The sequence below is a fragment of the Anomaloglossus baeobatrachus genome, chromosome 3 (assembly GCF_048569485.1).
Source record: "Anomaloglossus baeobatrachus isolate aAnoBae1 chromosome 3, aAnoBae1.hap1, whole genome shotgun sequence".
Classification (NCBI taxonomy): Eukaryota; Metazoa; Chordata; class Amphibia; order Anura; family Aromobatidae; genus Anomaloglossus; species Anomaloglossus baeobatrachus.
Window position 1 is genome coordinate 62479245 of NC_134355.1, and position 12832 is coordinate 62492076.

Here is a 12832-nt window from a genome sequence, read left to right on the forward strand (position 1 = left end):
TGTTTCTCAGCCAAGGGGCCTGGCCATCTGGTCCGCATCCATGGGAAGATGGATAGCACGGCCTACCTGGAGATTTTGGCCAAGAACCTCCGCTCCTCCATCAAGGATCTTAAGATGGGTCGTCATTTCATCTTCCAACAAGACAACGACCCAAAGCACACAGCCAAGAAAACCACGGCCTGGTTCAAGAGGGAAAAAATCAAGGTGTTGCAGTGGCCTAGTCAGTCTCCTGACCTTAACCCAATTGAAAACTTGTGGAAGGAGCTCAAGATTAAAGTCCACATGAGACACCCAAAGAACCTAGATAACTTGGAGAAGATCTGCATGGAGGAGTGGGCCAAGATAACTCCAGAGACCTGTGCCGGCCTGATCAGGTCTTATAAAAGACGATTATTAGCTGTAATTGCAAACAAGGTGTCACGAACCACCGGGGGGGGTCACTCAGAAATCCCCCGCGCTGGCTACCAGTACGTCACAATCGGGGGGTAACAAGTGGGGGTCACCCCTCCTTTATACCGACCGACAGACAGAGCACGTGATGCGCTCTCTAGCGCCCCTCTTATAGTCAGGCCAATTATGGAATTGCCCGACAATAAGCAAGGAGGCCGCTATACTACTTATGCCGATTTATTGAAGGGTCCCCGGTGAGAGTAGGGTATATATTCCCCCGACCTCCGCGGGCGGAATATATAAACTCTCCCCGAATCTCACTGGCCTCCCCACAATAATCCTTGGCACAAACTCGCTGCCACCAACCGCTTCACGGTAACTATTAGCCGAACACACAGACGTGGGATTCAAGATCGAGATAACAGAACAGCCCAAGATTAATTATATAATTTAATCAGCCTAAAGCACACTAGAAACTACAATATATACAATAGGGAATCTACAGAATATACATATGTCAGAGTACAGTTACAGATAAAGCATGGTTTACAAACAGGCATACACAGCTCCAGCAGTTACCTTGTGCGTCTGGCCACAGGGGGGCGCTGTAGACCAGGTTTCTAGGATCCTTCCCACAGATGTTTCCGACACGTGACCCCCGGCGAAAGAACACTGGAAAATGGCCGAAGTAGGGTTATCAACCTGGGCAAATCCAGGTCCCCTCCTACCTTAGTGACCTCACAGGGAAGCACTGCCACGCCCCCCGCTTTGAGTCAGAATTATCCAGAAAGGGGATTTTGGCCATAACTTTGCCTGGGAGCGTCGTAGACGGACGCCAACGCTCTCATTGTGACAGTTATGAATTTAGCTACAGAACGAGAGGACTCATGACTTGTCTACTAGTTCCCCATTGGCTGATATCACGCCTGGGGTACTTCCCAAGCTCCCACTTCCATAAAAAAGGTGTGCCAGCATCGTCCGCATGCGGAGACACCATTTTTATGGTTGCCATTTTTATCGGAAATATGGCTTGCGAGATATGAACCATATTTTACTGGAGTCGTTCTGTCTGGATACTTCCATAGCCTTGCTAATTAGATAGCAGCCCCTACCACAGGGTCACGGCAGGGAGTCATCCTGTGTCCATTGTTCCCACATCATCTAATCTCCATATCACAGGAGATGGCCATGGGATGTGTTGCTAGGATGTGACACCTTCCCAGATGGTGGACATTGAGAACAAGAAGGGAGGGGGCACTGCCAGGGAGTGATGAGAGCGATTATGACTGGCAATCATAATTCCTCTTCATATCCCAGGATTTGCCTCACACAAGGGTTATTCCACAAAATATTAAACCTAGGGGTTGAATAATAATTGACCCACACTTTTATGTTGAAAATTTATTAAAATTTAACTGAGCAACATAACTTGTTGGTTTGTAAGATTTATGCATCTGTTAATAAATCCTGCTCTTGTTTGAAGTTTGCAGGCTCTAACTTATTTGCATCTTATCAAACCTGCTAAATCTGCAGGGGGTTGAATACTACTTGTAGGCACTGTGTATATATACACACACACACACACACACACACACACACACACACATATATACACACATATACACACATATATACACGCATACACTGAGCTTTATATAATAGATTTTACAAATTGGATTGGGTAAAAGCTTTGTGATCTAACGCTCAGTGGCAAACATCTTGAAGATCTTTGCTTCTACGGGAAGTGCGTTATGCCTTGATTTTTACGGTCATTTTCTTTTTTTTTTTTAACCCGTAACTTCAATGGATCCTAAGCAGGATATATGGAAAGGATGGGCTCTGCAAAAAGTACAGAGCCAGAGAGTAAGGCCAGGGCCACACGGGGCACTACTGCGATGCTCACACGACAGTCGGCTCGTGCTGGAAGTACAGCAGGAGCAGAGTGTCATGCTAGTATCCCTGTGACTGCGGGGGACGGGCCGGCACAGAGGAGGGGAGGGAGGGATTTTTCTCCTTCTCTCCTCCGTAGCCGGCTATTGCGATTCTCGCTCTGCACTCGTGGTACACCAGTGTACTGCGAGTGCAGTGCGATTTTTCTCTCGCCCCATTCACTTGAATGGGTACGAGAGAAAAGAGTCTCACCTTACAATCGCAACATGCTGCAATTGTTTTCTCTGTCCGATTAGGGCGGAGAAAATAATCGCTCATGTGTGCTGACACACAGGCTAGAATTGGTCCGAGTGGAATGCGATTATTTTTTATTTTTATTTTTTTATAATCGCACTCCACTCGCACTGATTTTCTCGCCGTGTGGCTTAGGCCTAAATCTCCAGTGCAAAGAGAAGGATGTAGTCCTTGATATATTAAAGGGAAACTGCCCCATTGTACATGACGTGCAAAGGCCTCGTGCTAGAAGGCAGGAGGAGCGGAACGGGTTGATTTATCGGATTTTAGGAAAACTAGTATTGATGAAGTCCCTGCTCATTCTGTGTTTAGGAGTCTAGTGGGCGGCCTCAACCCTTTATGACCTATCTCTGTATGCCACTTATACAGGGCTGTCCCTGTGTAGGACTCCTAAGCCCAGAATGAATAGCGTAGAAGTTTTTAAACTGTTTTCCATAAATCTATATATATCAATCTGATCAGTGCATCTTACTCTGCAATACGCTGCACAGCATTTCTAAGCTGACAGGTTCCCTTCAGTATAGTATTGAGAATTTTGGGAAAGTCCTAAATTTGCATTTCATAGCCATGAAATTAAAGGGGGAACATGGCTCCAGCTGGAAGATTCCTATGGTGTTGGCAGAGCTTCAAAAGGCAATAAAAACTATAATTGGTGTTTTCTGCGTAATGTCTATAGCAGGAGAGACATTCAGCCTCGTCTCTTCTGTTCCTCTGTATTCTTATCAGGGTGATCCAGTGTGAAATCCGACATGAGCGATCCCACTTGTCGCTCTGTATACAGTCAGTCTACTCTCCTGAAGTCTGATAATGCTGACATCCCTCTTGATTTACTATTATTTTTTTTGCCTTACCAGCTTGGATTTGTGTTCAGAGGAGAGTGAAGGCATAAGCTGGCTACAAGCATTAGATGTGTGCCGGCCAAAGCTGCTGATATCAGCAATCTGTAGGACATGGTGTCCTTTTAAGGTCTCTAATAACGCACTTTTTTTTTTATATATAATATATATATAATATATATATATATATATATATATATATATACTGAGGATTATTGCATATTTATATATCCTGCCATTTATCATCATTGGACAAACTTTGCATTGGATTATTGCAGCCTACTTTGTTTACATTAAAAAAAAAAATATAATATTAATCTCATGTAAGTGAGTCTGACAGCACAAAATGACTGTTCAAACCAAGCAAAGGAGCTCTGTGCATGCTTGGTGCAACCAAACAGTACTGTGCACCTTCCCATCTACTTGTATGCCATCTATATCCACTTCCCTCTGACTTGTGTAAAGCCAGATCTGTCAATCGAGGAAGTACATAGATTTAGGACAAGTGCACTGAACTGGTTGGTCATGCCAAGGATGCACTGAGCACCTCTGCTTGGTTAGAACAGTCATTTTCTGCTGACACTCCTTTTTAAAGCACCACTTCAGTGTTTTTGTTTTTTTCTTTTTAATTGCACCGCTGGAGTGATGCTTTAAATCTTAAGACTCCTGCCCCTTTCTCATATTCATCTTGTGGCTGTTCATCTTTATTTCAGCATCGCTCCCATCAGTCTTCTCCAGTTTGACTTTCCTGCAGCTCCAGTGTTTCATGGAGCGCCGGAGGTCACAACTCAATACAAGTAAAAAAAAATATATAAATCCTTATTTTTATATAGCGCTAACATATTCCATAGCGCTGTACATACATCAGCAACAATGTCACCATTGGGACTCCCAATCTAAATTCCCTATCTGTATGTCTTTTTGGCGTGTGGGAGGAAACCTACGCAAATCCGGGGAGAACATACAAACTCCTTGCTGATGTTGTCCTTGGTTTGAACCCAGGACCCCAGTGCTGCAATACTGCAGTGCTAACCACTGAGCCACCGTCCTGCCCAAATCTATCGGAGGCTCGTTCAGGCTCACATAAACTTTTATATTGAGTGCTTGTGACCCAACTTCTGACTTCCAGCTGCTTAGAATTTATGGGAACAAGATGGGAAAAAGGTGAAGACGCCGGAAGGGTAGTATATGACTGGGCAGGAGGCTTAAATTTAAAATGCTACTCCAGCACTGAAAGAAAAATAAAACCTGACACTGTTGTGGTGCTTTAAGGGTCTTCAGACTTTAAGCAGTTACTGGGTTTAGAAGCAACAAAGATTAATCCATATAAAACTGACAACTATCAGGAAATCCAGTTCTGACCTTCTACCATGAAGACCACCCATCCTCTGGGGATAGGGCTTCCAGGCGTCAAATGTCTTTAACATATTGTAAGTCCTAGGTTCAAGAGGATATTTGCTCTAGTGATTGATTTTTTTTTTTCTTTTCTTACAATAATGCTTATATTGTGCTCTTCTTTTTAATTCCAGGTAAATGGAAAAGGCTCCTTATGGTGCGTTGATCCAGAATATAAACCGAACCTTGTACAAGCCCTAAAGAAGCAGCCGTTTTCTGCCGCGCTTGCACTGTACACCCTGCCTGCCTGTCCTGCCAGGTACGTAGGGAACTCCGGCACTTGGCAGAAGTGAAATACTTAATTTGCTGCTCTCTGAAGTCGCTCTGCTTTTTGATGCTTAAGAGGTTCAACGTGTTAACATTCCAGGTCCATCCTGTGCCCTTCTCTCCTGCACCAGGAGTCATGTCTCAATGTGCTCTTCTCTTTGAAGTAACCACACTTATTCCAGCTCCCTAAGAGTTTGAGAAACCATACAATATGTATAGAAGTGAGAAACCATTTCAACAGTCGGTCATTTTCTCTCGCTTTAGCTGAAACTGGTTTAACATGACAACATCTCTGACTTGGCGCCTCCATCGTCCCGTGTGAAGTCTGAAGAGGAACGTAAATGTGTACCTCGGTTAAAGAATAACTTGACCGAAATTTATACCTTAAAAAAATAAATATAATATTAATATGCTAACACAGAGTTAAGAAGCTTTACAAATCACTGTATTAGGTTGTCGTTATTGCTGTGGAAAAATAAATTGCATGTAATTGGCCTCCAAACCCCGACTTTTTGCCAGGTTTTTTACTGCCTTCAGCTGCATTGAGATCATTGGGAGTACAGATGATGGCAGTGATGGGTCGGCTCTTGTCTCCTCCTATGAGTGTTCTCCTCATCAGAACAGGTTCCTGCGGCTACTCAGTTACTGATATGCACCGGTTCTTACCCTTTCAGTACCAGCATCTGTACTCCAAATGAGTACAATCCGATATTGCAGATAAAGGCAGGAAAGTATACTGGGGAAAATTAGGGGTTTGGAAGCTGCTTACATGTAAAAAAAAATTCCCAGAAATGAAGGCACATCTTGTAATGAAGCGATTTGTAAATTTGCGTAGCTTTCCGTGCTAGACCATTTTATTACCAAAAAAACAAGCAAACAATCATTTAGAAGTGTTATGGATATACGGCACTCCTATATAGAGGTGGTGCTCAGGAACACTTAAAGGGAACCTGTCAGGTCCTGTATGTACCCAGAACCACGAGCAGCTCTAGGTAAATATTGCTAATCCCTGCCTAACCATCCTTGTATACACTAGCATAGATAAAGAGATGTTTAGAAAAAGTATTTTGTAAGATCTTATATCTTATGCTAATGAGCGAGGGAACTAGTCCTGTGGGCGTTAGTTCCCTGCCTAGTCGGCCCCGTTAGCACGCACACAGGGGCGTACTAACATGCTATCATGCTAATGAATGTGCAGCGTCAGAGTATGATCTCTCTCACCTCTCCGCTGCCATTACATCTGACTCCCTGGACTTCAGCTCAGTGCGCATGATCCCGGACTTCCGGTAATACGTACTACATGAGTTTGAAGCCGTGAAGCGTACACCCGGCTTCATGGTGCGCATGATCGAAACTCCGGGCTCATGTGCGCTGAGCTGAAATCCAGCGTCGGTTGGCGATGACTGCGGAGAGGTGAGATCATCCTCTGACACTGTGTATTCATTAGCATGTTAGCACACCCACAGGGGTGTACTGACATGCTAATGGAGCCGACTAGGGGAACTAACGCCCAGGGGACTAGTCCCCGCACTCATTAGCATAAGATAAAAGATCTTCAGAAATACTTTTTCTAAAGATCCCTTTTATCTATGTTAGTGTATACAGGGACCATTGGGCAGGGATTAGCAATATACACCCAGAACTGCTCATAGTTCTGGGTTAATATTGGACCTGACCGGTTCCCTTTAATTACAAAAAATGTTCAAGTACTTGGGTCTCTAAAAAAAGTGAAAAAATATATTCAGGTTGGATGTGTTTTTTTTTTTTTTTGTTTTTTTTTTTTAATTATTGTAGGCAATCCAGAAGAGTTTGATAATACATAACTTTTTGGTCCTAAAAGATGGACCGTCAGCTGATATGGATTACTATGTGTTCTATGAGAGCTGAGATAATGGGCACAGGAGAGTTGTGACCATAGTCGCTATAGGCAGGGCGCTGAAAACAAGTTTAATGAGAGCGGGCACCCATTATCTTTATACACATTATATTCCAACCATTACAGAAACATGTTTTGACCTCAGATGATGCGTGTGGTCATTCTATAATCATCACTGTTTTCTGTCTTTCAGTTCATCACCTCATAACTTATCGTCTGCAACGAAACAGGCTAAGGGGCAATCTGCGAAAGGTACGTCTAGTTTGTCGCTTTATTTACACCCTCACACTTTCTGAATGTTAGAGATGTAGCTGGCCTTAAAGGGATGGGCTTATCAAGAGAACCCCTTTTTCTAAAGAAAGCAGTCCATTTATCAGGTAGTGAACAGCTGATATTGATGGACATTGCTCCTGGCCATACCTAGTACCACCAGCGACCACTGCTGAAAGCACCTGGTATTACAGATTAGCCATCAAATAAAAGGTGGACCATGTAACATATGGGCAAGCTGAGCCCACTAGAACAAAAGTGTGTGCTTGTTACGGGCTCGCTGCATTTTGTCATCTTTCATGATATCGCATTTTTTTTTTTTTTTCAGCTGCTATGTAGTTAAACATAGATTTTCTCTCTGGCATTTGACCAATACTAGCTATATTTTTTGCTCCTAAGCATCTTGGACCTTGTGTACCTTACCTATATGTGTACATTACAGGACACATTCCTATGGACTACATCTTAAAATCAGAAATCTTGCAATTTTCATACTAGGCTTTATACTAGACACGCACTTGCTGTTCTGTACAGGAGACTTTTCAGCAGTATCATTATCAGGCAGATCATAATTTCAGGTAACACCTCTGGATACAGTAGCTAACAGGATCCACCATTCACAGTATGAGATGTCTCAGCTCTCCTCCTCCTCCTCCCTGCACAATGACCTTTGTCCAAATTAGTGTATGATTATTAAAGGGAATCATTTGAGAGCAGCATAATGTAGAGACTGAGACCCTGATTCCAGCGATGTGTCACTTACTGAGCTATTTGCTGTCACTTTGATAAAATCAATGTTTTCTCTGCTGCAGATCTAGCAGTTATACAGAGCTCAGAGCTGGACTACCTGCAGCATGCCAAGTAGTCCTGTATTGATAATCTACTGCTGATTAAACAGTGATTTTTAGCAAAACTGCACTAAGCAGCCCAGTAAGTGACATTGTTGGAATCAGGATCTCTACCCCTACATTATGCAGCTCTCAGATTGCGTGGCAAAACCCGGTGACAAATTAAAAAACACTTCTATACAATTCTGCAAGTTCTGAGACTATTGCAGCTAATGTCCATGTGAAGAATGGGAAGTCACATATTAGGCCTAGTGGCCAGTGGGAAAATTGCAAGATGGCACTATATAGTGATATAAAAAAAAAATACATTTACCATAAAAATGTGATTTAAACCATAGATTTAGATGAGGCGGGGGTGTGGTGCACTACGTGATTACCTCATATAATCCTTTGCTATAAATTTACCATTATCTTCTATTGTGTCTGAGAGCGGTGGAGGAACTCGCCGTGCTGAGGAGCTCTTGTCCGTGATGTAGTTGCCATAGTAACTTGGTAATTTTAAGATGGGTTTTGCAAACTGTTTCATAGGGCCATGTGGCGAGTCTAAAATTTACATGGATACTAATAAATTACACTATATCAAATTATAAGCCTTCTAAGATGAGCTGTGAAAATCCATCCAGCAAGGTGCTAATTTGGATGGAGCTAATCAGTGTGCAAAAAAAAGAAAAGAATCCACGTTTGTTACATTCAATGGAATGTGACGACTGTACCAAACAATCTGTCCATCTTGTACACGCTACCTGCAGGTGCCTTCCCATCGCATACATTAGTGGCATGCTGGTGCCACCAATGAGAGCCACAGCCGTCTAAAGAGCTGAGGCCCTGATGGGCGCTGTCATTTTCAAGGTACAGTGGAACCTTGGTTTACGAGAACAATCCGTTCTGGGAGTGTGCTTGTTAACCAAGTTACTCATCCAGCAAAGCATCCCATCCTGGTCCCCTATTGAGCCGTTACACGCGCGCGCACACACACACACACACACACACACACACACACACACACACACACACACACACACACACACACACACACACACACACACACACACACACACACACACACACACACACACACACACACACACACACACACACATATATATATATATATATACACATACACACACACACATATATATATATATACACATACACACACAGATATACACACACACACATACATATACACACACACACATACATATACACACACACACACACAGTTATGCTCACCTTACCTTCCGTCCCCTCGCCGGCCTCCTGGTTCTTGTGGTTCGCCGGTACAGGATGTGTATCGGGTAACCATTGCGACCGATGCCGGAACTTCCGCTGCCAGAGCGCTGACGTCAAAGGCATGAGCTGCTTGCCTATGGTTGGCCAGTGCGCTGCCTTTGAATAGTGGCTGACAGCGGAAGCTCATCCATCGTCGCGATGGTTACCGGATACATATCCTGTACCAGCGGACTACAAGAACCAGGAGGCCGGCGATGGAACGGAAGGTAAGGTGAACATATGTGTGTGTTTGTGCAGACTGCAAGAGCGGGTTAGAGCGTGGTTAAAGTGCGGAACCGGAAGTGTGTGCGGTGAGTATTTGCTCGTACCGCAAAGCTTGCTCGTAAACAGAGTTACAAATTTACAGAAAGCTTTGCTCGTTAGGCGAAATACTCGTTAACCGGGTTACTCTCAAATCGAGGTTCCCCTGTATTCAGTTTTGGAATTTCTATACGTGCATAGGATTACCAACCACATCTCCACTGACAGCCGCGCACAGTAGGCTCCCGAATTCCAGAAAGATGTGGGAGCAGCATCCCCTATAACATTAATGTGTATATGCCATGAATGAACAATATACAAATATCCCTTTTAAAGCACATTGAAGGTAGACGGTCACCAGGAGTGGCTTCCTTTTAACTTTGGGTCCACTGATCTGCCCACAACTGAAAAACAAGCCTTCTGTACGTATGACATGGAAGCACGTGGCCACATTTACAATCTTATTCCCAATATTCGCAGGGAGACTTACAAAGCTCTTCTTTGTTTTTTACAGATTCTGATATTGACGCTGCCACTGCAATGATGCTGTTAAATAGCTCTATCAAGCAGGAACCTTTGGATTGTAAGAATTTATATATATTTTTTATGTTTAGTTAAAGTTGTATGTTCATTTTATCTCTAGTATTTAAAAGGACCTTGTTACGAATTATATTTTCTGAAGGAGAACATTCATCACATCCCCTAGTGGAAGAATTAAATGGGTTTTATAACTATGGAAAGCTTTGTATACTGTAACTATTGTTACAATGTTATTTTTACATTCTAGTAGCACATTTTCTTGCTCAGACTAGAAAATGTTAGTGATATAGTAAAGGGGTAATCTGGCTCCACTCACTTCTGCATCAAGAGGTGAAGGGTAGAGTAGACTTGACACCACCTCCTTATGCAGAAGTGAGCAGGGCCAGATTACCACTTTATGGCCTAAGACACACGATATGAAAATCGGTGCGAGTGGAGTGTGATAAAAAAAAATCACATTCCACTTGGACCAATATTAGCCTATGTGTCAGCACACATGAGTGGTTATTTTCTCAGCCCTAATCGGACGTAGAAAACAATCACAGCATGCTGCGGGTGTAATGCGAGACTTTTTATCTTGCACCCATTCAAGTCTATGGGGCGAGAGTAAAAATCGCACTGCACTTACGGTACACCGGTGTACCGCGAGTGCAGGGCGAGAATGGCAATAGCCGGCTACGAAGGAGAGATGGAGATAAATCCCTCCCTGTCCTCCTGTGCACCGGCCCTCCCCTCCTCAGTGCCGGCCCGCCCCCCACAGCGGAGGTCCACTCGCACGGTCGGACCTCAGTTGCAGAGACTCTCATGACACTCAGCTCTGTTGTACTGCCAACGTGAGCCGAGTGTCATGCGAGGGGATCGCAGTAATCCCCGTGTTGCCCCAGCCTATAGTTCATTTTCTATCATCCAATCTGTTACACCAGTTTTTTTGGGGTTTTTTTCTTCCCTCTCAACAGCTTTTTTTTACTTTTTCTATCAGCTTGCATTCAATGGGGCGGTCCAAAGGCTGAAGACATTGTAATCTAAATCAATACCTAGTTATTGCCACAATATGTTGTTAATTACACTAACTGCTATTGTTTTTTGGGTTTTTTTGTACCCATTTCCTGTCTGATGATGCTTTAGTTTGAGAATCTCAGTGTATTTTGGGATACTCAAACAAAGCGTCTTTAGGGGGGCAGAGCCTATGGTCTCCAACACCGCCCCTGCCCCATGCTTGAAACAAAGCACCATGTGTGATGCTTGTTTTAATGGCTGGTCTGATCCCTGCACATTGTCATTGTGCGATGTGAACAGTGACAGTGCACTGTGTGTTGCTGGAACAGAGCAGCATGCACTGATTGACAGAGTACCCGGCGTCATGCAGAGACCAGCACCACCCCCGCAAGAGATGTCTCTTGCAGGAGCAGTGCAGGTCTCTGCATGATGCCAGGTACTCTGACAATCAGTGCGCGCACTGCTCTATTCCAGCTCTACTGATCTAAGCTGGCAATACAGAGTGCGCTGTCATTGCGCACATCGCACAATGACAGCACCCATGTATCAGATTGGCCCCTTGTTTCAGGGATGGGGCAGAGGCTGTAACACTGAGAGAGCCTCTGGCCCCTGATAAATATTGGTTTGAGTATCCCAGCATGCACTGGGATTCTCAAACGAAGCGTCATCAGACAGGAAGTAGGCAAAAAAATCAATAACAGTTAGTGTAGTCAGGCAGACAATTTTTTAATGCAGCCGTATTAGAAATGAGTTTAGATTGGGGTAATAAATAGGGATTTGGATTAAAATTTCTTGAGTCTTTGGACTACCCCTTTAATTTGAATGGTTTGTCAAATTTTGTAAATGTTCTGTACATTTCAGTCATTTAAATTTTTGCGGCATTTGACCTTGTTTTGACCTTTTATTCTATTTAGACCAGAAACCTCAGCCCCTCAAGGTGGTGCTACCTAAGAAGCGCAATTACAGCAGTGCATTCAAGCATTGTGCTTCTCTGACTCTTCAAGAAAACGATTCCACCGTCATCAATATCGATCCCAAGGAGGATCACAACTACAGCGCGAGTGGCACCGACTCTCAGCGATGTGAATCTCGATCCAGCGTGTCTTCCTTGTCGTCGGTGGATGAAGTCTACGAGTTCATCCCAAAGAACAGTCGGGCGGGAAGCGATGGCAGCGAAGGCTTTCACAGCGAGGACGAGACCGATATTGACTATGAAGAAGATGCTCTCGGTGACAGCGGCTATGCTTCCCAACCCTGCGTGAATTCCTCGGGCAAAGATTTGCACGGCAAGAAACTCCGAAAGGAAACCTGCCAAGATATCGACGACGAGCTCAAAGAGGCGGCCGGCTCTCTGCTCCATCTGGCCGGGATCCGCACGTGTCTGGATTCCCTTTTAAAAACTGCAAAAGCCCAGTCACAAAAGCATAGAAAATAGTCATTCTGCCAGTCCCATTTTTTTTTTTTTCTCCTGCCCTTCTCCACTCAAAATGTGGCAATATTTTTCAGCTTATTTTTTTTTTATTTTTTTTTTCTTCTTTAGGAGATCAAAGCCATAAAAGACGTGAGGCTTCATTTTTATTTTATTTGCAATGTTGATCCTTTTTTTTTTTTTTTTTTTTTTCCCCCAAGATTACTGCCTTAGATTTAATTTCTTTTTGTCATACCAATATCGCATGATGTGCAAACTCCCTGGA

The 12832-nt window shown here is 43.7% G+C and overlaps 1 protein-coding gene across 1 annotated transcript in view; it reads left to right on the forward strand.

Annotated features, from left to right (window-relative positions):
* The window catches only part of FOXN2 (forkhead box N2), a 69547-nt gene extending 56942 nt beyond the window's left edge, over window positions 1-12605 (forward strand). The window contains exons 3-6 of the mRNA XM_075338039.1: window positions 4940-5064; window positions 7142-7200; window positions 10117-10185; window positions 12053-12605. Of these exons, the coding sequence (XP_075194154.1) occupies window positions 4940-5064; window positions 7142-7200; window positions 10117-10185; window positions 12053-12573 (774 nt within the window). The 3' untranslated portion in view covers window positions 12574-12605. The remainder of the gene's footprint in view (window positions 1-4939; window positions 5065-7141; window positions 7201-10116; window positions 10186-12052) is intronic.
* The last annotated feature ends 227 nt before the right edge of the window (window positions 12606-12832 follow it).